This window comes from Girardinichthys multiradiatus, chromosome 22 (genome assembly GCF_021462225.1).
Source record: "Girardinichthys multiradiatus isolate DD_20200921_A chromosome 22, DD_fGirMul_XY1, whole genome shotgun sequence".
In the NCBI taxonomy this organism is placed as follows: domain Eukaryota; kingdom Metazoa; phylum Chordata; class Actinopteri; order Cyprinodontiformes; family Goodeidae; genus Girardinichthys; species Girardinichthys multiradiatus.
The window spans coordinates 3,983,310-4,011,134 of record NC_061814.1 but is presented as its reverse complement, the minus strand read 5'-3'; the positions used below and the strand labels follow the sequence as shown (position 1 = coordinate 4,011,134).

The 27,825-nt window shown below is 40.3% G+C and overlaps 1 protein-coding gene and 1 long non-coding RNA gene across 6 annotated transcripts in view; both read left to right on the top strand.

The window, feature by feature from the left end:
- ltbp1 (latent transforming growth factor beta binding protein 1) overlaps window positions 1-27,825 on the top strand; it is a 260,233-nt gene that overhangs the window by 73,886 nt on the left and 158,522 nt on the right. For 4 of the 5 annotated variants that reach the window (XM_047351281.1, XM_047351282.1, XM_047351283.1 and 1 more), the window contains exon 4: window positions 26,111-26,262. In XM_047351281.1, coding sequence (XP_047207237.1) covers window positions 26,111-26,262 — 152 coding nt within the window. Of the gene's footprint in view, window positions 1-18,306; window positions 18,312-26,110; window positions 26,263-27,825 lie in introns of those variants that run through there. The other variant, XM_047351285.1, reaches the window with a different exon arrangement.
- On the top strand, window positions 557-2,976 carry LOC124858941. The gene is made up of 3 exons (XR_007035979.1): window positions 557-2,407; window positions 2,482-2,820; window positions 2,918-2,976. It is a non-coding gene; the product is annotated as an uncharacterized LOC124858941 (long non-coding RNA).

The following is a 27,825-nucleotide window of genomic DNA, read 5'->3' as shown; positions in this document are numbered from 1 at the left end:
AGGTTTGTTAATGTTTTGAGCAAAGCCAATTGAGTCTAAGATAGCATTAAACGCTATATTTATATATTTAGACTATCACTTTCAGCGTCTACATGAATGTTAAAATCCCCCACTATAATAACTTTATCTGTATTTAACACTAAATCAGATAAAAGGTCTGAAAACTGATCTAAAAATTGAGAGTAAGGGCCTGGTGGACGGTACAAAACAACAAACAGAAATGGTTTTGCAATTTGGAAGAGGAAAACTAAGGATTAAATATTCAAAAGAGTTGTAGCCATTGATTGGTCTGGGACTAATCAATAAATCGGACTGAAAGATGGTTGCTACTCCTCCTCCTCGCCCAGTATATCAAGGAATGTGGAAATTTAAATAATTAGTAGGAGTTGATTCATCTATAGTAACATAATCCTCTTGCTGCAGCCAGGTTTCTGTGAGGCAAAATAAATCAATCTGATTGTCACAAATCAGGTCACTAACTAGCAAAGAGATCTTATGTTCAGTAAGCCACATTTAATTGTTTTATTTTTCTTTTTAGTCTGAATTGTCTTTTTTTTAATGAGATTTTCGTGATTTCCTTTTAGATTATTTTTTAATCTATTCAATTTTGGGTGTGGGCGAGACAGTCTTAATACGGTAATGGGTGGGTAGCAGTACAGGAGCTGCAGAGAGTGTTAAACTTTGACCCTGCTTCCTGGTCTGAACCCTGAACCATTCCGAACTAGAGACACTCTCCATTCTAACAAGGCATAACTTGTCTTTGTAGCACCTTCTCTGGTGATGGAAATTGCGTGCGAATCTCATGCACGCCGGATGCGTTTTAGTTTGAAGCCGGCTCTGCTTGCTTGCGCGCTGCTCTTTTAGTTTCCAGTGTTGTGTTATTTCTTAATAATCGGTCACTCATAATGGCACAGAAGAGGATAATTACTGGTTTGGAAGTTTTGGATGACATTTAGCGGACCAGTGACATGAAAATGGACTATATTCCAGACAGACAGCTGCGTCGATTAGAATGACGATGATGAAAATTAAGCTCAGAAAAGAGGGGACTTCTTGAGAAAAGAAGGGACTTCTTGAGAAAGTTACGGTGTTTCTTCATATTTCCAGCTGATATGCATTACATGTCTGCTATTTCAACAATGTTTTAGCTATTTTGTGTTTGTGATTACTCTTGTGTAGGACATATGTTGTGTAGGACATCTGTAAACAACAATTATCCCCCACTCTGCATGTCTGTTTATGTAAGACTGATTTAAGGCTTGTTTGTTTTGAGTTTGACTCAGAATCAGAGTCACTATCAACTCTATTGGCCATGTTTGTGTCACAAAAAAGGAATTTGATTTAGGTTTCCACAACCACATCATGTAAAAACATTTAGAGGTATACAAATAAGGACAACAAGCAGTATATACAAGGGTGTGTGAAAGGGGTGGTATGGGGGGGACGTGCAGCCATCAACAATTTTGCACATTGGTTTACATAATTTATCATGGATTATTCTTTTTTCTATAAAATTTCTCCAATTGAAGACAAAAAGATTTCCTTTCATTATATTGATTTTATGCTGTGCACAATGGCACATGATGATACATAGGATAAATGTCATGACCAAAGGCTATATCATATGCAGAAGGAGTCTTATAATGGAGATTAGCTTTTTTTATTTGACCAGATTCCCTTTGATAAGGTGAAAAACACATTCTGCACGGTTTTGGCACATGTGGCTAAATGTTGCCTGAAATGCCAGCTCCGTCTGGCACATTGCCCACTGAAACCTTTGTAGAACAAATATGCTTCAACTGATTCAGTCCATATTTGCTGCAGTTATACTCAAGATGTTGATGGATAAAACCCAAGGAAATTCCTAGGGTTTCAAAATGATTTTCATGGTGTTTTGCAATATTCATTTAGTGAAAAATCTTGGCGAGGCTCAACAAATTAGATTTTTTTTTTGTTTAATCACAAATAAATCAGACATAGTAACATTTGTATTAATGGTTCCACTGGAAAAATATTCTTTTATCTCTGACCTTTACACAGGTACCAAATATTTGCATTTACACTTTATAACTGTGGAGTTATACTTGGTTTATTTAAGTTATGTAATTTTAGGTGGAAACTGATCCAAAACCTCTTAGAGCTTAACAGGTTAAGTGTGACAAAAAAGAAGACTTACAGAGTAATGCAACTTTTTACAGTAAGTGTAAGAGTGGCCTTACGTGTACTAACTGTCAGGGTCTGGGTTGTGTGTTTGTATTGTGCTTGCAACATTGTGTTCAGTTCCTAGATGGTGCTGGAGTTCTCAGGTGCGTTGGCGGAAAGGTGTGGCTTATTCTGCTGATTGCATGGAGAAGTATTTAAGCAGGAGGATGCCAGCACTTCGACGCCAGAGTGTTTGCCTTCAGTGGTAACAAACTCAGCCACCTCTAGTCTAAGCTTTGTTTTTGTACTCTAAGTAACTTTGTTTATGCTCCCTCGCAGGCTGACACCTGACTCTTGGATTTACCTCGCTGATCACAGATTTCGGTCTCAGAAATTCTGTTGGCCAAGACTTCCTACGCTTTTAGGATTTCGTTTCCTAGACTCCTGACTTCTACCGAACTCCACTCTAGCTGGCAGCTTCCCTGCTTCCTCCGTTTCTTGGATCAAGACATAAGCGTACCCTGTCCACCCTCCAACATAAGCATCTGCATCTTGGATAACTTCATGGTTTTTCCAGTCTCCTTCAAACAGCACCAGAGGAAACATCTGAACGAACTCTGCTACGTAAATCGAGACCCTGAATCCCTCAACCCCTGGCAACCTGACTGCACCTACTTAGTAAGCCGTTCACCTGAATATCTTAATTATTTATTGTTATTCCTGCCTTACTATAGTTCCTTGTCTCACCAGTTCTCTTCCCCTTCCTTCCATACAGTTGAAGATTCACTTGTTCACGTTCCTGATTATTTGTTGCACAATAAAACATCATTTTACTGATTTTTGTTCTCCAGAGTGTACTTCTGTATGTGGGTCAGATCTATTCCGAAAACAATGACACTAACAATTTTCACATAAAAAAAAAATCTTAATTGGGACCATTTAACTTCCAATTTCTTGTGAATTGTTGGATTTTGAATTGTTTTTTGACTACGGACATATTGGAGCAATTTCAGATGTTTTCAGAGATTCTCAGGTGGAGGGAGCATATGGAGTTAAATTTGTCTCAATAATATTCAATCAAAAAAAAACTAATCTCAATCAAAAAATATTAAGTTGTGATCAAAACTTTCAGAGTTGTAACGATTTTTTTTTTTAAATGGAATATTTTATTTTGGGGAGAAAAAGAATTGTTTGATAAAACGTTTTTTGATTAAAATGACTCATTTTTTCTCACAAAGAGAAAAAAGTTATTTGCAAAACATAAACTTTTATTTGCGCATGTCAAAAATCTTTGGTTACGAGTCTCACTTTTTTGGTTTTGACGCTCTCTGTTTTTGGTTGAACTCAACGAATTTTGAGTTCTGGAAACATGAACATCCTGGGCGGGGCCTAAAGACGAACGCTGTAAGACGTTTCCTTATTGGTTAGCGCTGACTAAAGCCGCAGACTCTGATCCCCCACATCTCTGAACTTCTGCTCGAACTGCAGGGCTTGCAGTGTCGCTTCAGTGAGGAGACATCAACTGTACAGAAAAAAACTGCGGTCAAGTGAGCCGACAGTCAGAAATACGCAGTCACGCCAGCCGACACTAGCTCTCTCTTAAAGATTAGCGTAGCGCATACAAGGCGCATTACAGTAATGGAGCAGAAAGGACGCCGATCCTGGCAACGGTTGAGAAAATAAGAGGAAAACAGAAAAGTAACCTACAGAACATTTATATTAATTACATTTTTACAACTTTCACATTCATGTTTTATGTAAAAGAATAAATATTTTATATTTTACTGTACAGTTTTGGAGAAATATCTTGTCAAAATACCTCAAAATGCTCAACCATTATATGCATTTGTCCCACTTTCAGGAATTTATTTCTCCAAAACCATGAGAGGTGACAATACAATCTCTTCAGATTTTATTAGAGGGTTATCTATATTATAACCAGAATTAGTATTTCATAATTTCACTGTAGGTTTCTGGAGAAATACACAACTACCCCAACAAAGTACCACAAACGCTTCTTTTTGGTGAGGTCGATGAGATCCTGGGAAGTGGTCTGGACAGGTTAAAGTGCAAGAGCATCCAGATCTCCTCTGACCTCTCCTGGACCGGAAATGCCCCTCACCTGTTGAAGAAGGTACAACAACAGCTCTTCTTCATCTCCTCAGCTGCTTACAGATATCTACAGGGCCACGGTGGAAAGCACTCTGTGTCTCAGCATGACATTGTGGTGAGGGAACTGCACAGGAGAGGAAGTATCACGGGTTGTGAAGACAACACACAGGATTATGGGATGCCATCTGCCCGACATGGACTCTGTTTTATACTACACTTGGGGTAGTTGTGTATTTCTCCAAACCTTTACAGTAAAATTATGAAATACTAATTTTGGTTATAGCGTAGATGACCCTCTGATAAAATCTGAATGATTGTGTTGTCACCTCTCATGGTTTTGGAGAAATAAATTCCTGAAGGTGGGACAAATGCATATAATGGTTGAACATTTTGAGGTATTTTGACAAGATATTTCTCCAAAACTGTACAGTAAAATATAAAATATTTATTCTTTTACATAAAACATGAATGTGAAAGTTGTAAAAATGTAATTAATATAAATGTTCTGTAGGTTACTTTTCTGTTTTCCTCTTATTTTCTCAACCGTTGCCAGGATCGGCGTCCTTTCTGCTCCATTACTGTAATGCGCCTTGTATGCCCGACGCTAATCTTTAAGAGAGAGCTGGTGTCGGCTGGCATAACCGCGTATTTCTAACTGTCGGCTCACTTAACCGCAGTTTTCTTCTGTACAGTTGATGTCTCCTCACTGAAGCAACGCTGCAAGCCCTGTAGTTCGAGCAGAAGTTCAGAGATGCGGGGATCAGAGTCTGCTGCTTTAGTCAGCGCTAACCAATAGGGAAACGTCTTACAGCGTTTGTCTTTAGGCCCTGCCCAGGATGTTCATGTTCCCAGGACTCAAAATTCGTTGAGTTCAACCAAAAACAGAGAGCGTCAAAACCAAAAAAGCGAGACTCGTAACCAAAGATTTTTGACATGCGCAAATAAAAGTTTATGTTACAACTCTGAAAGTTTTGATCACAACTTAATTTTTTTTGATTGAGATTTGTTTTTTTTTGATTGAGATTAGTTTTTTGTTTGATTGAATAATATTGAGACAATTTTAACTCCATAGGAGCACCTATATACCTGTGTTTCAAAGTCCGGGAGTCAGTCCCATACGCTTTTGATAATCATGATCAGCCAAGAAAAGGCTTCATGGTAAAGTTGTGTTACAGCTTGATCAAATGTAAATATGGAGGAAGATATATTAACCATGGAAGCCTCAGACAACCATTGAACTCCACTAAAGGGGAATGGTTACGATTAACTTATCTCCAAATCCTAATTAACCAAGTAACAAAACACACAATATAATTTCTCATACCAAAAGTTGGAAAACTTAAATTTCTATTTTCAAATAAGACTCCTTGTAGCAGCAGAGTTCCTCTTAACTGAAAATAAAGTTTTATTCCTAATTGGTTTAGCCATTAATGCATAAAAACTCACATTTTGCGAGTTACACTCAGTTTGTTTATGTGTAGGACTCAACTGGAAGCAGATGGGATGGGGGTGGAACAGAGTAGGAGACAGAGTAGGAGACAAAAATTGAGATATTTAAGAAAGCAAACCAAATCTTTCAACAAACTGTGTCCAAAAGTCCTCAGAGATGGTTAGCAGGAAATATTGACCAGAAACCAGGACTATGGAGGAGAAATCCAGTGTATATTGAAGAGAAGTAATAAGTGGAACAAGAGACAAGTGGGAGCAGATGAGTGAGAAACCTGAGAACACATAGGGAGCTACTATCCTGCAACACATTCCCTTTCCAACACACCTGAATCAAATTAATGGTTTTTTACCAGGTCTCTGCAGAGCTGAATTATTGGATGCTGATGAAGGAATTTAGTCATTCGAGGATACATTGGGGTAGTTCCTCTAAGGACAGGACTTGGGCAACCCTGAAATAGGATGAATGTCAGAAAAGAAACTAAACTACAACTAACATAAACATTACTATAAAACAGCGACTGAGGTCTACTTGGAGATATTCAGGAATAAAGGAGAATAACACAAAGCCTAAATGCATCAGAAATGGAACTGAGTTGCACAAAGTCCAGCATCATGACGTATTTAAATTGTTAGGCAACAATCCCACATACACAAAGGTGCACAAATGCAAAGTTTTGATGAAGATCTTAAACTGCCTGTGACATTGAATTTTCATGATAAATCCAATTACATTTATAGAAAGGAAACATTGATAAATATTTGAAAAATGTCAGGAATTGTGTTTGAGGAGTCAGACCAGGATGCAGGGAGATACCCGGGAGCCATATGGTATGGTTAAGATCCATTATTTATTTGGAAGGCTTGACGAACAGAGTTGACAGAGCAGACTTAATCAAGCCCGGAGAAACAGGTCAAGATAAACAAGATGTACAGGACTTGCTGGGGGCTGAACAGGAACAGAAACTAGACTGGCATGGAATCGGGAACATACCAGGAGCATAGCAGGACACGACAACAGGGAACAAGTGAAATCGGTGAGCTTTTATACAGAGGGAAGTGAATAGTGAGACAATGGGAAGGAGAGGCAGGTAATCAGGGTGAGTACTGACAGGTGTGATGACCAGGTGTAGGGAACTGAGGGAAATAGGTTACTATGGCTACGGGGAAATTGAGATACGGAAACATGAGGAGAGACTAAACTAAACAACAAACTCAGGAAACAGACCTGAAGGGAAACACTAACTGGGCAAAGCAGGGAACGAGAAACTAAACAGAACATCAGCTGACATTAATAGTAACTCTATAAGGAACTAAATCTAAGGACATGGAAATAACTAAAAGTAAACAAGTACAAGAATACTAAGCATTACTAACTAAAACAAAAAAAAAACAAAGAAGGGAAATAACCATAAGGAATAGACAAAGAGAACTGTACTGATAATAATAAACCCGAGGGAGAAACAATTCTAAGGAATAAACAAATGAGTAAACAATAACCAAAGGGACCTACGGATGAGGGAAGAAGGAACTACTAAATCTAAGGGGCAGAAGTGTAGACAAAACTAAAACACCAGGATGACAGAAGGTATAAATAAACATAACTATTAAACCAAAACAAAGAGAAACACCTAACTGAAAAAGTAAACAAACAAAACCCAAAATGGCAGATCCTGACAAAAAAGTAAATTCATGTCACTGAAATGAACGGTTGTTAAGATAAATGTTCATAAATTTGACTAAAAAGGCATTTCCAGTCTACTAACGTTTATGATGTCAGAGGGGAACCCCTGCACGTAAACTGACTGCTGCTACAATGGCCAGCAACAGAGACGGTACCGAAGAATTGGATGTTTCTGTAAACATATTTCAGTCACAGTCACAGAAAGATGCAGCAGTCAGGAGAAGAAAGTCAGCTTTCATCAGATGGGAGAACACATATGTTGCGACGTACAGACGGCCATATAATTCGACCAGAGTATATTTTTGGTTGATGCCAGGGCACGGCTGGAGTCAATATGCATGAAACATACCGGACCCTAAGGAAACAGAATGAGCACAACATCTGGATTTTCCAAAAATAATTTAGTAAAGATAGACTAGATCTTGCTATATTAATAAATACATATATTTATAATAAATACATATATTTATATAGGCTGAATGGTGGCGCAGTTGGTAGCACTGTTGCCTTGCAGCAAGAAGGTCCTGTGTTCGATTCCCAGCCGGTGGTCTTTCTGCATGGAGTTTGCATGTTCTCCCCGTGCATGCGTGGGTTCTCACCGGGTACTCCGGCTTCCTCCCACAGTCCAAAGACATGCCAGTTAGGTTAATTGGTCACTCTAAATTGCCCTTAGGTGTATGAATGAGTTTGTGTATGGCTGTATGTGTTGCCCTGTGATGGACTGGCGACCTGTCCAGGGTGTACCCTGCCTCTCGCCCATAGACTGCTGGAGATAGGCACCAGCTTCCCTGCGACCCACTATGGAATAAGCAGTAGAAAATGACTGACTGACATATATTTATATATGTATATATTAGCAGTTGTTTCCATGAGATCAATTAGATCAGTTACTGAGTTAACTAAGGGATTATAAACCGAGCAATTCAACATTAAATGCACCAAACTAAGCAACAAATATAGCTTTGCTGCACTCAGTGAACTTACCCATTGTATAACAAAACACATTAAAATATCTGGATGCATGAAATGAAAATAAAGCAGTTTAACTTCCACAGAATGAGTTGCATTTATCACTGGCTTTTATTGTGTAATGGGCGTATGGTTCTTGGAGAACTTCCGGGCTTCACAGGGGACCGGACCGGAACAGATCCCGTGTAAATCCAAGGTTACAGTAAATACGACACTGAGTGAAACAACCGGAGGCGAAGTGATCAGCATGGAGCAGCAGCAGCAGACACAAGGGATGATTCAAGATCTGAAGACGCTACACTGCCTTGTGAAAGTATTTGGCCCCCTTCAACTGGTCAAGCTCTTGCCACATTTCAGGCTTCAAGCATAAAGATATAAAATTCAAATTTTTGGTGAAGAATCAACAACAAGTGGGACACAATCGTGAAGTGGAATGAAATTTATTGGATGTGTCAAACGTTTTTAACAAATAAAAAACTGAAAAGTGGGGCGTGCAATATTATTCGGCCCCCTTAAGTTAATATTTTGTAGCGCCACCTTTTGCTGCAATTACAGCTGTAAGTCACTTGGGGTATGTCTCTATCAGTTTTGCACATTGAGAGACTGAAATTCTTGCCCATTCTTCCTTGCAAAACAGCTGGAGCTCAGTGAGGTTGGATGGAGAGCGTTTGTGAACAGCAGTCTTCAGCTCTTTCCACAGATTCTCGATTGGATTCAGGTCTGGACTTTGACTTGGCCATTCCAACACCTGGATACATTTATTTGTGAACCATTCCATTGTAGATTTGGCTTTATGTTTTGGATCACTGTCTTGTTGGAAGATAAATCTCCGTCCCAGTCTCAGGTTTCTTGCAGACTCCAACAGGTTTTCTTCCAGAATGGTCGTGTATTTGGTCCCATCCATCTTCCCATCAATTTTGACCATCTTCCCTGTCCCTACTGATGAAAAGCAGGCCCAAACCATGATGCTGCCACCACCATGTTTGACAGTGGGGATGGTGTGTTCAGGGTGATGAGCTGTGTTGCTTTTACGCCAAACATATCGTTTTGCATTGTGGCCAAACAGTTTAATTTTGGTTTCATCTGACCAGAGCACCTTCTTCCACATGTTTGGTGTGTCTCCCAGGTGGCTTGTGGCAAACTTTAAATGAGACTTTTTATGGATATCTTTGAGAAATGGCTTTGAGAAATGGCTTTCTTCTTGCCACTCTTCCATAAAGGCCAGATTTGTGCAGTGTACGACTGATTGTTGTCCTATGGACAGACTCTCCCACCTCAGCTGTAGGTCTCTGCAGTTCATCCAGAGTGATCATGGGCCTTTTGGCTACATCTCTGATCAGTCTTCTCCTTGTTCGAGATGAAACTTTAGAGGGACGGCCGGGTCTTGGTAGATTTGCAGTGGTCTGATACTCCTTCCATTTCAATATGATTGCTTGCACGGTGCTCCTTGGGATGTTTAAAGCTTGGGAAATCTTTTTGTATCCAAATCCGGCTTTCAACTTCTCCACAACAGTATCTCGGACCTGCCTGGTGTGTTCCTTGGTCTTCATGATGCTCTCTGCGCTTTGAACAGAACCCTGAGACTATCACAGAGCAGGTGCATTTATACGGAGACTTGATTACACACAGGTGGATTCTATTTATCATCATCAGTCATTTGGGACAACATTGGATCATTCAGAGATCCTCACTGAACTTCTGGAGTGAGTTTGCTGCACTGAAAGTAAAGGGGCCGAATAATATTGCACGCCCCACTTTTCAGTTTTTTATTTGTTAAAAAAGTTTGACACATCCAATAAATTTTATTCCACTTCACGATTGTGTTCCACTTGTTGTTGATTCTTCACAAAAAATTTGAATTTTATATCTTTATGTTTGAAGCCTGAAATGTGGCAAAAGGTTGAAAAGTTCAAGGGGGCCGAATAGTTTCGCAAGGCACTGTACCTGGGGTCATTTTTTTCAGAATCTTTGGTGAAATATTTATTTAAATATATGTGCGTATAATTTATCTTATTTTAAGAAGATAATAATTTCACATTATTATTATTAGTAATAAAAATAGGAATTTGGGATTTTGAATTATTAACAATAACTGCTGATATCTAAATATACTTTTCCAACAAGGAAGTGTTGGAAAAAAAAAGGCTGCTGAACCTTGATCTGTGTAGCAACATGAGCAGCAACAACCTTTTCTGTGGCGATCTTTTCCATCCGATGCCCTGAACAGCGTGGCTATAGACTCTGCTTCAACAGTCTCCTTTGTCTGCAAGATATCCTGAGCTCTGACATAATTTCATTTGCAAATTCAGAGGTTTCTCGTTCGAAGCAGTTTGCTGACTAGTCCTCCAATCACAACTGGTTGTACTTGGTGGGACCAGCCCATCTGTCCCTCAGTTTTCCAGCTCTGATCAACGGCTGCTGTCGTAGTATTGCTGCCACCAAGAGCAATGGACCATTTCACCATATTAACGCTGTTTTTAATGCAACTTGGGTTCTACCTGAACAGTTTATCATTGACGCTCACATAATGATTGAATGAACGGAGACTTCCCCTCCTGGTGACTTTGTACTTGCAAAATGTAACAACAAAATATGCCTATTTTGTCACACAATTGTCTTTAATCATGTCTTTAATGTTAAAATGAAAAAGAGTTAAGTGTAAATAATCTGAAAGGTTATTAAATATTAAGAATATGTCAGCCAGTCAGTCATTTTCTATACCACTTCTTGGGTTGTGGGTCGACGGGGGTATTTTCAATAATTCAGTCATGAAATCAAACCGAAAGAATACCCTCCTTCAATTCAAGAATTTAACCTTTAGCTATAATTTGCTGTGTCAGGATTCAAGGATTTAAGGATTCAAGGATTTTTATTGCCATACCAGGTCACATTTACATGTTAAGGTACAAAATTCTGACTCAGGTCCCGGTTAAGAAGCTTAATACTTAAGAAGCGTAACAAAACTAAGTATAACATACAAAGCGAAATCTAACAAGAAATAGCAATCAGTAAAATTATATGCAGCGAAGGGCAAAAAAAAAAGAAATATACACAGTTAAATTGTGAAGCTGAAATTAACTTTGCAAAGTACTAAATACACATGTAAAGCATGTGTAATTCCTCATACAAGTTGTCCAGCTTAGTGGTAGAGGGGTGATGATTTGGGCTTGCTTCTATACAACCACAGAATCCGGGAACCTGGGAACTATTCAAAGCAGTCAAATGTGACCTCTTCATTTCAACAGCTAAATATTGACTGACTCTGGTTCATGCAAGACATGGTTAAAATGCAATGGTGCAGCCTTAGGAATCCTGTGCAGAAACCAAAAAAAAAATGTAAATAAGAGTTGGGGGTGTACGTAGTTCTTCAAACACAGCTTTTTTATTTTGGCTTTATCTTTGTTTAATACATAACAGGAAACACTTGATGTTAGATTTAAATAATTCCATAACCTGGTAGAGAATGAATGATTATTATGATGGCATGGTGTTATTAAATTGAAAAAGAGTGTACTTTCTTTTGACCGTAACTGTGCCACATTATTTGCCTCATTCAATGGAGTTTCCACTCTGTGATCCAAGAGTAACTTGAGTAAAATCCGTAAAATTTAATTTTATGTCATTTTTGAAATCATGTTTTCCTGTAACTGCACTGGTCGAGGAATGAAAAAATGTGTGGCCAGCACTAAAGGGTAAAGGCAGATGTCCAAGGAAGTGTTTCGTGTCAGCACAAGAATGAACAGTTACAGTGAGACATCAGTGGCACTCAAATCCAATTCCCTTTTGGTTTTTGTGTGCTTATGAGGCTGAATGTGGTGAAGAATGGTTCTCAAAGATCACTGTCCAGTTCATAAATAATGGATGACAGGCTAATGCTTTTATAGTGGCGGTCACTTTGGTTCAGCTGCAGGAGTCAAATCCTGCAGCTCAGAATATGGGAGCTCTTATCCGTAAAGGTGTGAATAACCCACTTCTAGAGGGGTTGGACAATGAAACTGAAACACCTGGTGTTAGACCACAATAATTTATTAGTATGGTGTAGGGCATCCTTTTCAATTCAATTCAATTCAAAAATACTTTATTAATCCCAAAGGGAAATTAAATGTTGTTATAGCTCATATTATGAAGGTTTCCTCAAAGAGCCATTGTAGATGCTGATGGCTGTGGGCAGGAAGAATCTCCTGTAGCGCTCCGTCTTACAGCAGATCTGAAGAAGCCTCTGACTGAAGACACTGTTGTTGTCGGACAGTCTCATGAAGAGGATGCTCAGGGTTCTCCATAATGTTCTTCATTTTATGAACATTACAGTTCGATGTTGCACTGTGAAAAGGTGTTTGTCTTTTAACTGGTGGTTTGGGTTGTGGCTGACGCCAGTTACCACCCCTCTGGTTCTGTTGCATCACTTGGGAAGTTACTTTGCGCTTCTTCTTAGGCCTGTTCTCAGTTTGAATGTTTAACACTCTAACTTTGCCTTTTCCTGCTCTGTCTGAATGGACACATGTTTCCCACACAAGCTGAGCATATCTATGAGTCTCCTGCATGGAGAGATTCTCTGTTATGCAATGCATGGTCACTTCATACTGCACGCTAACGTGGAGGTTGTGAAGAAACAAAGACTTAAAAGTGTGGACTTCTTCAAGACCTGGAGCATAACATCCCTGAAAATAAGCAGTCTTTAAACGGTGGAAATATTCTCTGGGAGGTTCATACTGTTTTTGCAAAACTGTCAAAGCATTAATAGTGGCAGTGGCTTCATCTCTGTAAACGTAGTACTCCTCTCTAAGAACCTGGCAGAGAGCTGGATAACTGTCATTAATTTCTGGAGGAAGAGTTTTTATGAACACATGAACACTCTTAGCTGTTGTTTTCCAAATAAGCCTCAGCTTCTCACGATCAGAAGGAAAACGCAGGTAAGCATCAATATTTGACTCCTGGCTACTTGGATCAAAAACTTCTATGTCTTTAGCAAGGAATTCAAGCTGTTTGAAACGGACACCATGCTCAAAAGGTGGACCACGTCCATCTGAGAAGTCATGCTGGTTAAGTTCATGAAATGATGGAAGATCCTGACCTAATCTCTGGGGAAGGAGACAAGTCTTCTCATGATTTAAATGAGAGCTTTTTAATGAATGGACTCGTGCAAGTGGTGGTCGGTCAGGTTGGATTGAGTCACCTGAGAGCCATGTGCGTCTCTCCTGGTCCCTAGGGTTCGACACAGAGTCAGAAAGGAGAGGGGTGCCGATCAGGCTGGAAGGGTGCTCCTCCCACTGAATTGGGCCACTTGTGCACACCGAGTCCGGCACTCGGTCATCTTGGTGGTTGTTCACTGCAATGGAATTTGGCAGGAAACCACTGGAGACCATCTGACTTCCAACATTTCTGTTAAGGTCTGTGGAAGTAAGTTGGACACTTTGGCTAAATTTAGGAGGGGAAGACTCTGACCTAGGTGCTGGATGCCTGCTGTCTGAGTCTGCCCCCTGCTGTGGCTGCTGCAGCTGCTGTGAGTGAAAATGCAAATTGGGTACCTGAGAAGTGGGGGTTTGTTCCTGCTTTTGGGATGAAGCTTTCTTAAGCTCATCTGCCTTGAGGTCCACTAACTTTGCTTCAGCTTTCTTGGTTCTCTCCTCAGCTTTTGAGAGCTCAAGCTTTGCAGCATTTTCGCTTTGAAGAGTCATCTGATGGTCAGTCTGTAACTGAGAATATCTTTTAGCTTCCAGTTGTGATTTCTACTGATACAACAAGGTAAGCTGACAAAGAACATCTGAAATCAGAGCATCTCTAGTCGGATACTTAATGAAGTTTACCAACTCCTGAATCCTCTGATCACATGTGGCAAGGTCAAACAGATTTAAAACATCCCGCTCATCTGGAGACAAACGGATGAGATCAGCAACCACCACCTTCTGCATCTCCACGTCTGCTGAGTTCATAATGCAGTGTGATTCCATCATTCTGGCAGACACTACAAAACAACAACAAAGTTATGAGAATATTGCTGAAAGCAACAACATCTAACAAATGTATGTCCAGCTATATATGTATATCTGACTATACATATATTGGAAACATTTGATTGTAAAATGGGTGCACCAGTTGATCATTCAACCTGTAACTTATGACAACACTATGCTCCAAGTGTTACAATGCTACTCCTTTCTCTAAGGATATTTGTGAATTTAGAGTTAATTTTTCACCCTTCTTGGGAGGAGCTAGTGATTAGACACTACTCTTAACCTTTTAGGGAATTTTGTTTACAATGCAAAGGAAAAAGAAAATTGCTACACCTCCTAAGTGTAATAACTGCAATTTGACTTTTGATTCACCCCCCTTTATGGCAGGCAGGGTGATTAGATTAAATTTGGGATTTAATCTGGCAAAAATCCTGTTCTTTCAAACCATAAAACAAACTATAAAGTTCCTGAATGGATACATGCATCAAAATGAGGTCAGATACTAAACTAACTGCAAAGTTAATTTAGTTTCAAATTGTGGTCTTACACAACACACAGCCTCTGGATACAGATGTGCAGCAACTGTCTGGACAGTGAGGTTAACTGAAGTTAAACCAAATCTCAAGTTAATGCTTACACAGAAGAAACCAGACTGAGTCAGAACATCTAAAACTTTGCTTATGTAGCAGAGTTGATTGTTACTAGCACGGAGATATTGGAGTTATTAATTTTGACGAAAGTCTAAATTTGTGAACTCCTGGAGTGTCACGAGTTATACTGTTCTCTTAAATATAATCAGTGACATCTGATGTTAGAACTCTGATGTTTTGAGTCCTATTGTGACCAGTGACAGCTGGTTTTAAGCTAATCACTTGGTACATCAATAATGTGCAGTTGTGGTTTATTCATTCACATTTATGTACAGTGTAAGCTGTTCATGATAATGCCCACCCAGGGACGCCACTATGTTGTAAATACGAATCTGAGAATATTATTTAATTATTAATATTTTAATATTTTATCAAATAATATTTCGGTCTGTTAAGGGTTGTCCTGTGAATATCAGCCCAGTAAGGCGATGGTATTAGGACAAAATAGAAAGGTGCGAGATGAGCTCTGACATTATTGAACAGCATAAACTCTGCACATATATGGAATTAATTCACACAATTTCTTAAAATACAAGAATTTATTAACAAAAATAAGTCAACTCAAAGTCAAACATATTTCAATCAACAAACTCTTTACTATGCTAAAACAATTAAACTAAACTACCAAGCAGAATTAAAGAATGACGAAGACTAATAGACTATGTACAATATAAACAAGTTGATTAAAGATGATTGGAAATCATGACCAAAAAGAGTGATGCAACATTACCATGCAATGTTTATGTTTGAGAACCAAGGATTTTCTTGAAGAATCCAGAAATGAAGTTAAGTTAGTCTTGGAATTAACTTAGGCAATAATCAGTAACATCTAGACAACCCTTCACACTGCAAGATCAGATAAAATATCATTTTAATAAAATAATGTTTTAAATCATGACCTGCTGAATAAAACCAACCTTCTGGATGACCATTTCACAACGGTGTCTAATTAGCTGCCTTTAGTTATTGAAATAATATTCAAAGAAATATTTAAAAAAGGGTATTTTGGAAAAGAGCCAAATCTTTCTGGAGAAATGGGCTTAATGGTGTTTACTTAGTTATCAAATATAGTAAATGATGTTCAGGGACGATTTTTCACTAGCTTGAAAACCAACCACCTTTCTGTTAAATAGTCTTAGTGCTACCACGTGTCCTTACCGGCTAGCCGTTGAGCTAACAAAGAAGCGGAGAGCTTAGCACCAGAATCAACACATACCTTTAAAATACCAGGATTAATAAAAGGGTTCAAATGCATAAGTGCGGACGGCGCGTTATGAGCAATGTTCTGGTTAAAACCACCTTTTAAATAAAGTTTATTTTAACTTTAAAACATACAAAGAACACAGAACTGGCACGTGCCATAGCTAGCCTACTAGCACCAAGATAGCCGGGTTCCACAAAACAAAACTTCATAGAATGAAAACGTTCAGATTATTTCATTCTAACTGTTAATCTCTATATTATTCTGCTTAACACTTAACCTCGTGAATTGTGGTGAGGAATGTTGTCCAAGCGACGAAGTTCGAAGAAGATATCCACCGTGAACAAAAGGGTTAGCTTCCCGCTAACTTCCTCAGTTTCTCCCGATCAGAAGGTGCGTTCGTTCTGTGAACAAAGGGTTAGCTTCCCGCTAACCTCCAGCTGTGGATGAAGAACGGACGTTGTCCGCTGCGGTTTCTGCCGTCTTCCTTCAGGCTGGGAGACTGCGTCTTTACCGGGGCTTTTCTCGAACACCGTTTGCGTCTGCTGGGCCTCGGAGAGACAGTCAGCAATGCTTGTACCTTAATTATCTCCGTTCATGAATGAAAATACCGGATACACAAACAGTATTTCATTCTACTTAACTTTGCATATGATCGATGATCGTATGGCTTTGGATCCAGTTGAATTTTATGTCTTTTGCCAGCAAAAGACATTCGCGCGCTGGGCCTCTCCTGAACCGTCCTCCTCAAAGGCCGTGTGGAAAGAGAGCGATATGTGGGGGTATCAAAAGACTGGGAAGTCCTCTGATACCCCCCTTCCCCCTTCGGAGTTGTGCTTTTATTTGGGTAATGGCACCACAGGAAGTCCGCAGTTACCCCCTTTCCTGGCTGTGCTGGAAGAAGGTTAATGTACTTTATTTTGAAAAGTTCCAGAAAAGTATGTACCGGAGTTTTAGTGTTGAAATCCATGGCTGTAGGTCCCAACAAAAGGGTGTCATCAACGTGGGTACGCCAATGTTGTGCTGGCGATGGGTCCATTTTTGGCCAGATTTTTCTGCTATGAATCAGAAAAAGGCGGACCCAAGATTCAGCCAGACACAGTACTGAAAGTTTAAAAGGTTTATTCAGCCACAGGAAAACGTCACACAGGTAACACTCCTCACAGCTTCCAGGAATCACTGAGGCAGAAAGAGGGATTAGTGAGTTGTAGTCTCTCCAGATTTTGCAGGGATCAGAAAAGCCACTAACCTGCTTTTGTCTAGAGTGGAACTTGAAACCCAGAGGGGAAACCACAGTGGGCGGCAGGCGGTGATCTCCACAGCACAGGTAAGAAGTGACTCCAGGCTGAATAATCCGAGGGCTAGGCTGGCTCAATAATCCAAGGACAGAAACAGGGTCAACGATCGGAACAAGAGGCGTCAGGCAAGGGACAGCCAGAGGCATAAACCAGATGCAGGAAATAAGGTCGACAACCAGAATCCAAATAGTCCGACAGGCAGCAGGCAGAGGCATAAATCCAAAAAGCAAGGCAAGGTCAAGAACAATGATCAGACAGGAAGGAACGCTGGATATCTACTCACACGATGGCTTTCAAAAGTCTGGCACCGTCTGCTTGTCAGAGTCAGTATATATCAGGGAAGACACAGGTGCTTGGCATTCCACAGATTGCACTACACTGCAGCAGCCACCAGGTGCATCTAATATGCTGATTGCAGCCAGGGAGACAGGGTAGAGCAGACGTGCCAGAATCATAACACAGAGTTTCCAGCTGTTTCAAGCGTACTGCAGCAAGGAGCTCTTAGGGTAAAAGAGAGGGGGTGGGATCGGCTTTATATAAATGAAGGTGGGTGTACTGATGTCTCCACTGTTACAGAAGTCATGCTGCCCTCACTAGCAGTCATTTTTATAAACTATAAACTTGCATATCAGGTGTCCCACCAGAGATACTAACACTGGACTTCTGCTACCCAGCCTTAAAAGACTACTGCCCTCCACATCTGGGGAAGCTGCATCCAACCAAGGAAGCTGCTTACAGCACTGGGGAACTGCCCCTGAATAAGCAGGCAAGAAACAAACTAACCAAGGAGATCAAAGCAGCTAAAAGAAGCTACAGTGATTAGCTAACAGCAAGTTCTCAGCTAATGATCCGGCAGCAGTTTGGAGGAGCCTGCACAACATCATTAACTATAGCTAACTATAACTTCCTATCCCCCCACACTGTGATTACCCTCCGTCTGGCTGACGACCTCAACAACTTGCCCTCTGCAGGTTTGAAAAACAGTCAATCACATCTCCCACCCAATTATTCACACCTAACACCCACAGTAAAGGCCAACCTGGGACCCCCCACCAATAACTCCGCCCTCTGTCCTTTGACCCCTAGTTGCACGTAAGATCTGTGAGGATGTGTGTGTCAGCTCTTTCAGCACCAGAACACCAGAAAAGCACCAGGGCCTGATGATGTGTCCACCTCCAGCCTGAGAGCTTGCACTGACCAACTGGTGTCTATCTTCTCTCAGATCTTAAACAAGTGTCTGAAGCTTTGCGAGGTTCCCTTATGCTTCAAACGCTCCACCTGTCAGTGGATCTAAAGCTTCCTGACTGACCGGCAGCAGCAGGTGAGGCTGGAAAGGCCAAGAATCAAAAGCCGCATCCCCCAGGGATGATCTCTCTCCCCACTTACCATTGCCATTGGTCTGATCCAGGACAATGACTAGTCTGCATACAGACTAGTCTGCACACACACACACACACACACACACAAACACACACACACATCTGTGTTTTACTATCTTTATGAGGACTTTTCGGTTACTTCCATTGACTTCCATTCATTTTCCTTGATTTTTAGTGCCTAACCCTGACCCTAACACTAACCCTAACCCTAACCAGTTAATACCTAACCCTAGCCCTAACAATAACTCAATTCATACCCTAGTCCTAAACCTAACCCCTGTCCCAAGAACGGAATTTGAAAAAGTGAGGACCAGGAAAATGTCCTCACTTTGTCAAAATGTCCTCACTTTGCGATAAAAATACAAAAAATGGTTCTCACTCAGCAACAAGTACAAGAACACACACACACACACACACACCCTTCAATATTCCCAACTGCTCTGTGTCTACTGTGGATCAGGTTACGTTTGCGTACCACCTCAAGGTGGGTGTGGTTGTCAGAGCAAGGTGGCCCCAGAGTTAAAAAAATAATGTGACAGGATTTGCATGTGACACAAATAGAATCCAAGAATGAAGGACTCAGAAGCAATACAAAACCTGCTGCTCAGTGTTTGGCATTTTGTCAGACTTATAGTAAGAGAAGAGATCCAGAGAAACTTGCAAGATGAAACCCTCTGGAAAAGTAGAAGAGTTTGTGGGAAGCCATAGGAAGGTTTCAGACAGAAGGGTACGAGTTAGATAATGTGTGAAGATAACGGTATCTAATGCTAGCTTGCTATATTGGTCATATACACAGTAGGCCCAGTGTACAATTATTTATTAGTTGAAGATATAAGGTGTTCTAATATATATTATGTGTGTGTGTTTCAATTGGAAATTGAGAATTTGCTAATTTATCATTGCAGACACTCAGTCTGGGTGTTTAACCGAGCGCCCCAGTGTTGGGATGAACATGCAGTGGTTACAAACCTTTAGGATGTTTGAACAAATATTTACCTACCTGTGCAACAAGCTACATCCATCTCTGGAGCAACAAAATACGACTTTCAGCATCGGACATCTTTGTTGAGTCACCATCACAACTGTGTGCAGGCGTGTGCAGCAGTTTGTGCTGCTGAAGATATAAAAATACTCTTGTTGCCTTGCCAGCCCTGATGCTAAACATGTATCATTGGATCTCATAATGAATTTTTAAAAGGAAACTTTTGTGTCTTTTAAAATTGTCTATTCTTTTGTTTTATACATATTACAAATACTTTATTTCAAATGAAATGCTAAAAGAAAAAGCTAAGAAAAATCCAACACTTAAATTACTTTTGGTTTGGAATGATTAGGTCAACATACTTATGAACCATGAAGTAGTTCTTTAAAACAAATAAAATTCTATTAAACACTAGCCCACTATCAGTAAATACAAATTGCAATCTGGCCCAGATTTCCTTAATATTAAGGTACCATCACTAAAGTGTATGGTTTCTTCTGCATTGACACATCCAAGAATTGTCATTTGTGTCATGACTTCACCCACTAAAAAAGTTACCTTATTTAGGTTACCTTTTCATAAAAAATTTATGCACAAAAATTACAAATGCTTGGGTAGTACTATTGACTCCGAACACCAGTGTATGCAAAGATAAAATATAAAATCATGATGCAAGCACATAAGTCATATTTATTTTATTACTGACAGTAGAAAATTACAAACTATGTACAATAAGCAAAATAAGACAGCCTCTCCTACAACAGATGCTGGGGCAGAAGCAGGGGAGCTTGGAGGGTCCAAATTAAAACATGAAAGTGGAGATTTCCACTTGCACGCGGAAAGAGATTCTGGAACAAAAAAAACAACAAAAAAACACAGCTAAGGTACACGATTAACATTTAATTTCAACACGAGACAATGAGCAAAAAATAGGAGCAGAACACATTAAGGCTAATTAGATATCTTACTTATTGTCCTCATGCAGGAGACAACCTTATTTTCAGAACAAAGTAGTCTTACCACCAATGGGTTAACTAATATAAAATATGCTTAAAATCACATAACACTCTCCATTATCCATCATGGAATCCAGGAATGCAGTGGGAAGAATCACGGCCAGTCTTCCTCCTATTGCTTACTGGTCCATGCCTGTAAATAGCGTCCATTTGGTCGAACCAATTTTTTCGGTTCGAACCACTCTGGCCATTGTGGTCCTTGATGGTCCAATTGCTTTTCAGAGTTTTCAGCTTCTCACAACATCGCTTTGGTCTTAGCCAATAACAGAGTCGCTCTATTGACACAACTAGTGGACGTCAATCCCCACCCAATCAGCAGTGACTGACGATCTTCGGATGTCCCATTTTCAGCCCGGCTTCATTCGCTTGGAACCCCAGCCAAGGACGTACTAAAAAAGGGACTGGTACCAAGTACCAGACACCTCCTCCAGCTCCTCCAGGGGGAGCCCAAGGCGTTCCCAGGCCAGCCGAGAGACATATTCCCTCCAGCGTGTCCTGGGCCGTCCCCCGGGCCTCCTCCCGGTGGGACGTGCCTGGAACGCCTCCCGAGGAAGGCATCTGGTATAGATGCCCGAGCCACCTCAACTGGCTCCTCTCGATGTGGAGGAGCAGCGGCTCTACTCCGAGCCCCTCCCGGATGGCCAAGCTCCTCACCCTATCTCTAAGGGAGTGCCCGGCCACCCTACGGAAGAAGCTCATTTCAGCCGCTTGTATCCGGGATCTCGTTCTTTCGGTCATGACCCAAAGTTCATGGCCATAGGTGAGGGTAGGAACGTAGACCGACCGGTAAATTGAGAGCTTTGCTTTTCGGCTCAGCTCTCTCTTCACCACAACGGACCGACACAGCACCTCCATTACTGTGGCAGCCTCACCGATCCGTCTGTCAATCTCCCGCTCCATTCTTCCCTCACTCGTGAACAAGACCCCGAGATACTTAAACTCCTCCACTTGAGGCAGGAACTCCCCTCCAACTTGAAGAGGACAAGCCACCCTTTTCCGGTCGAGTACCATGGCCTCGGACTTGGAGGAGCTGATCCTCATCCCAGCCGCTTCACACTCAGCTGCGAACCGCCACAGCGCATGCTGTAGGTCTTGGCTAGAGGGGGCCAGCAGGACCACGTCATCCGCAAAAAGAAGAGACGAAATCCACTGGTCCCCAAACCAGACCCCCTCCGGCCCTTGGCTGCGTCTAGAAATCCTGTCCATAAAAGTTATGAACAGGACCGGTGACAAAGGGCAGCCCTGCCAGAGTCCAACATGCACCGAGAACAGGTCCGACTTAGTGCCGGCAATGCGGACCAAATTCCTGCTGTGCTCGTACAGGGACCGGATGGCCCCTAGTAAAGGGCCCCCTATGCCATACTCCTGGAGCACCCCCCACAGGGCATCACGAGGGACACAGTCAAATGCCTTCTCCAGGTCCACAAAACACATGTGAACCGGTTGGGCAAACTCCCATGAACCCTCGAGCACCCTGTAGAGGGTATAGAGCTGGTCCAGTGTTCCACGGCCGGGACGAAAACCACACTGCTCCTCCTGATGCCGAGGTTCGACTATCGGTCGGACTCTCCTCTCCAATACCCTGTCGTATTTTAACCTATTTTAACCTGTCTTTAAAAAAAATAAATAAATCAAAATGTCAGGTGTATAGGACTTGTATGTACTTATTGTTCTTTTAGTTTTTGGTTTTTCAATTTCATTCTTCAAACATTGTGGGAATAGTTTCGAGATGGCCCTTTCTTGTTTCGACACAATTGTACATGAGTGCATAAAACGAGGTCCATCAAGACATGGATGAATGAGCTTGGGGTGAATAAACTTGACTGGCCTGTACATTCCTTACCTCAACCCGGTTAAACACATTTGAGATGAATTAAAGCGGGGACTACGAGGCTTTAACCAGAGCTTCTTGTCCAACATCAGTGTCTGACTTCACAAATGTGCTTCTGACAGAACTTAAAATCCCCAAACACACACTCCTAAAGCCTTGTAGAAGAGTTGCTGTTATAACCACAAAGGGTGGGCCGACTTCATATTAAACCCTATAGATAAGGAATGGGTGGTCATTCAACTTTATATGTGTGTGAAGGTTGATAAGTAAGTACTTTAGGAAATAATGTATAGGTTCTTGGTTGTAAAATGTACTTGCAGTCATATCTTTAAAACCTCCTGCATGTGGGATCATGCGAGAAAAGAATATCTGAAGGGTATATTTAATGTCTTGCATCAACACACTTATTGTAGGGTTGCTGGATTAATGTCTCTTAAACATTCCCACTGGGTTTTTTGGCTATGATGAAAGTTGAACCATGTCAAAGTAAAAGAATGGAAGGACTCTATGTTTTCAACCAACTTTTTATTGAAATAATGTTATTCACTTCATCTGTCGGTGGGTTTGAAGTGTTGGGGGATCTTGGGAAGAGAGTGGTCACCTTGTAAACTGTCATAATAAAAGCACACATCTTCCCTTTTTGTGTCTAAATATAGATTCCTCCACCCTTATACCAGATTCTTGTCATTGCCAAGAGCATGCCCATAATTCTCCTTTGCTTTGTGTGCTTGCATTAGATGTTGTGCAGTGTGATGTGTGAGCACTGAGCACATGGACTCAAATTCATTGATAATCCTTGCAGAAAATTCCTAGTGCTTTAACGGACGTTGTATCCATAGAACACACAACATGTAAAGGTCACTTTAACACATTAGTCTGCAGATCCCATGGTTTAAAATAAATCAAAGTCCCTTAAACTAGTTACGCAGCCCCGTGCATGTACAGCGCTTTGAGTGTCTCGTTACTGAAAAGCACTATATAAATAAACCTACCTTACCTTACCTTACCTAAACACAATACATGGCGATGGTAATAGTATTTACATATAGTGCCTATAAAAATATGGTTCACCACTATACCAGCTACAATTACTACATGAAGACAGAGGTGGCTACAAAAAACCAAATAATATTAACCATGGTTTCATTTCTAAAACCAAATAAAGGGTGAAACATCCAAGTAAGGTGCATACTTTTACAGGTATTGCAGCTATCACTTTCTATGACAGTTGGCTGTCATAATAATAAGATGAAAATATTTCTGACTAACGAAAGAGACATTCCTGTGTGGTTAGATCAAATACTGCGAATAGATAAATCATGAAATTAGCACTCTGATGTAAACATAACATTCTTTGTGAGGTGGGTGGATTCATGCAAGATTGTGAGATCCTAGTTACCAGAGAATCTCCGTACTGTTTGCACAGTGTTTTTCCTTTTTGTTTGATGAAGGGATGATGCACATGGGCAATCACTGTTCAACAGCAGAGGTTCCCCTACATATGTGCTATCACTCTTTCCCACCATTCATACCCAGACTAATCTCTGTAACTAAATTGAGATAAGCTGCTTATCTCCATTAATGTCATGAGTGGATGATCACAATTTAGAGCAGATGCATCATTTGGCCAAGCAAAACCCTGGCGTCCAGCGTGCAGCTAATAAACTCCGTATACGAGGTCTGTCTGACCTAACTGAGAAGATAAAGAATGGGGGGCACCTTATCTCCTAACTCCTCACGGGCTTTAGATTCAATGTTGTAGGATGAAGAACTCAGTTGTTAGTTGTGACCACCAGAAGCTGACTTAATAATGATAAGCACAAATTTATAGAATTATTTCAAAAGGTACTAACCCCTCTTTTAGCTGAGCATGAAGAGAAGTTAAAATATATATATATATATATATATATATATATATATATATATATATATATATATTAATTCGGGTGTAAAATAAGCCAGAAGAACAACTTAAAAACAACCATTCTGATTGCTTTATATTCCTCCCTGATAAAGATGCCACAGTCACTGTTGGATCTGCTGTATTTGTAGCTGAAAGTCATATTCAGATTGTGAAGAGAGAACTGCAGCAACTTGAGGCGAAATTAGTGGAAATTACTGACATCTGCTGCACCTGCAGGAAATGCTTTGCCAGCATATAATAAAAGCTGTTTGCTTTGTGAATTCAGTGCAGACATGGAGGTAATAGTATGCTAAAATCATTCTGTGAAAAATAATGTAGAACACTCTTAAACAGTATTTTGTTTAATATTTTTACGTTTAAAGTATTTGTTGATCTTTCAATTTAATATTTTAGCAACGACCTTGATTTCCACTCTAATCATGATAAATAAAGGGCAAAGAGATAAGCAGAGAGGTTTTTTTTTTTTATGTAAGACGTTGGATTATCAACTAAAATTGCTCTTAAACCTGCTGACCAGTTACCAAATGACTCAGATGGGGATGACACTGGATGCAGTTTTCACTTATGTATCAAAAGATCATGTTGGATGTTGGTTTTGAAATGTGCAGAATCAAATATAAAAAATGGTTCTCCTTTTAGACCAGAGGATGAGATGCTCATAACACTGTCTTTCCATTCGACATACTCATAATGACCACCCCGATGCCTAACCAAATGCAGTATGTAAAATCTGAACTCTATTATGCATGGTGAGGATTTTAAATACTTAACATGACCTCTGTTATTTAAAGCAGTCTTTATACACATGACCCCTCAGAGGTGTACCTCAACAGCTGCCTCCTCAAACATGTTTGGTATTTTAATGTACCCTTTGTACAACTTACTGCAGAGACTCTTTTTGGTGGATTTTGTCAGTTTTCTCCCTCACATTGACATCCATGTAAGCTGTCTGTCTTTGGTAAAGGTGTATTTAAGCCAGAATTACTCCAAACATATCTTTCAGATAAACATTCTGCCTCACCTCCACCATATTTGCCTGTTCTGTTTTGTAACGATGAAGACATTGCTGCTGACAGCCCCCTTCCCCCCCAGAAAACTAGTAACAATCCAAATCCTAAGACAAAGAAATGAAGCATGGTGACATTGTTGTTTGGAGAAACAAGAGGAATTTGGCAACTGTTCACAAAGTCATAATATTTGAAATAGAGAGAATTTACAAAAATTACAGAAATTAAGGTGTTGCTGCTTTGCTGCAGTCTGCGGATTGGTCACTGATCACAGCTGTGACTGCAGGTGGTTTCAGTCCACTGTCACAAGAAAAACATCTGCTTTATATTTCAGAGCACATGCATACGGAAACTTTTTCCACTGTTTATGTTGCTAAAATGTACTGTGAGGAAAATCTGCATGTAACTTTGTCTTGCTTATGTTATTCTTAGTTGAAAAAAAAGATGTTTACTGTATTTGTTAACTGGTGAAATGGATTATGTCTTTTAATTTATTTGTATTCAAAATTTTTCTCCAGAATCCGGCCTGTGCCAATGCACCCTGGACAGAGCCAGCAATATGTCATCAAGCCGAAATACTACCACACACACACTACACACACACAGATGCATGTTCAGCCCCAACCTGAGCGGCCCATCCCTCTAACAGTGGCACACAATTCCATCCATGGTGAGTAGGTCCTATACTTTCTGTTTTTAGTGTTTTACAGTTTGTATTTCAAGTTAAATTCAGAAATTGTCTCCGACTCTGCATCACAATGAGCATGATCTGTTTTATACATAAAAACTAACCAAAGCCATTTTCAGGAGGATTTGCAGACAGTTCGCTCTACGCTTCCTAAGCTGCTGCTCTTCATGTATGCACATTTATTCTAACTTGTATAAAGAATTACAAGTTATGGAGACAGCCTCTCTGCAAACAGATTCAAATATAACCAGCCTAGAAACTGTGAGCAGTCAGTCATTTTGTATACTCTTCAGAATTGTTGACAAGCATTTCTGGTCTTAGAGTGATATTTCTAACTGCTTTTGCTTATAAGAGTTACAGGCAGGATTTATGAACAGCAGTTGGTGATGTTAAAACTGCCAATTTTGGAAATGGAACCCTGAACCAAAGAACCAATGTTGCTGCTGGAACTTATAATTTAATATACATAATTTATGGTTAATACAAACCTTTCACGACATTTAAAAGGAGATACAACTCATTTATTGCATTATTTCACTAGTTTTCTTTAATCAGTAGAGACTAGTTATGGAATAGTCTGAGATGAGCTTTACACATTGTTTGGATTTTGTAAAATGTATCTGTTTGAGTAAGGTTATCATTTTACTTTACCTTTTTACTTAACAACATTTTGTGGGGATTCTTAACACACATAAACCTTAAACTCTTGGCTCTTTATTCTATCTGGCAAGTTCCTCTCCAGCTTACCAAACAGAAACTTCAGTTAAAGAAAAACAAGAAGAAAAAAATTGTGGATTAATGCAATATTATTATGAAGTGTTTTTTGGTTATGCAAAACGTCACTCCTTATTTAGTAAAAAATGTCAACTATTTATGACCTAGAATTTTTTTTTGTTTTTAAGAAAGAAGCAAACAAGTCAGGATAAAACATAAGGCTGACATCCATCAGCCTCTACTTATTCATAAAATAGAAGTAAAACTCTAGATGGTATATTTAAAAAAACCACCCTCTTTTACAGAAATAGAGTTCATTGACTTCTTTGGCAGAAATATCAGGAGCCTCATGTACATAATTCAATTCAATTCAGTTTTATTTATATAGCGCCAATTCACAACACATGTTGTCTCAAGGCACTTCACAACAGTCAGGTACATACATTCCAATTAATCCTAACAATTGAACAGTGCAGTCGGAGTTAGCTTTTTATTCAGTCAGTCAGTCATTTTCTACCGCTTATTCCATAGTGGGTCGCGGGGGAGCTGGTGCCTATCTCCAGCAGTCTATGGGCGAGAGGCAGGGTACACCCTGGACAGATCGCCAGTCCATCGCAGGGCAACACACAAACAACCATGCACACACTCATTCATACACCTAAGGGCAATTTAGAGTGACCAATTAACCTAACAGGCATGTCTTTGGACTGTGGGAGGAAGCCGGACTACCCGGTGAGAACCCACGCATGCACGGGGAGAACATGCAAACTCCATGCAGAAAGACCCCAGGCTGGGAATCGAACCCAGGACCTTCTTGCTGCAAGGCAACAG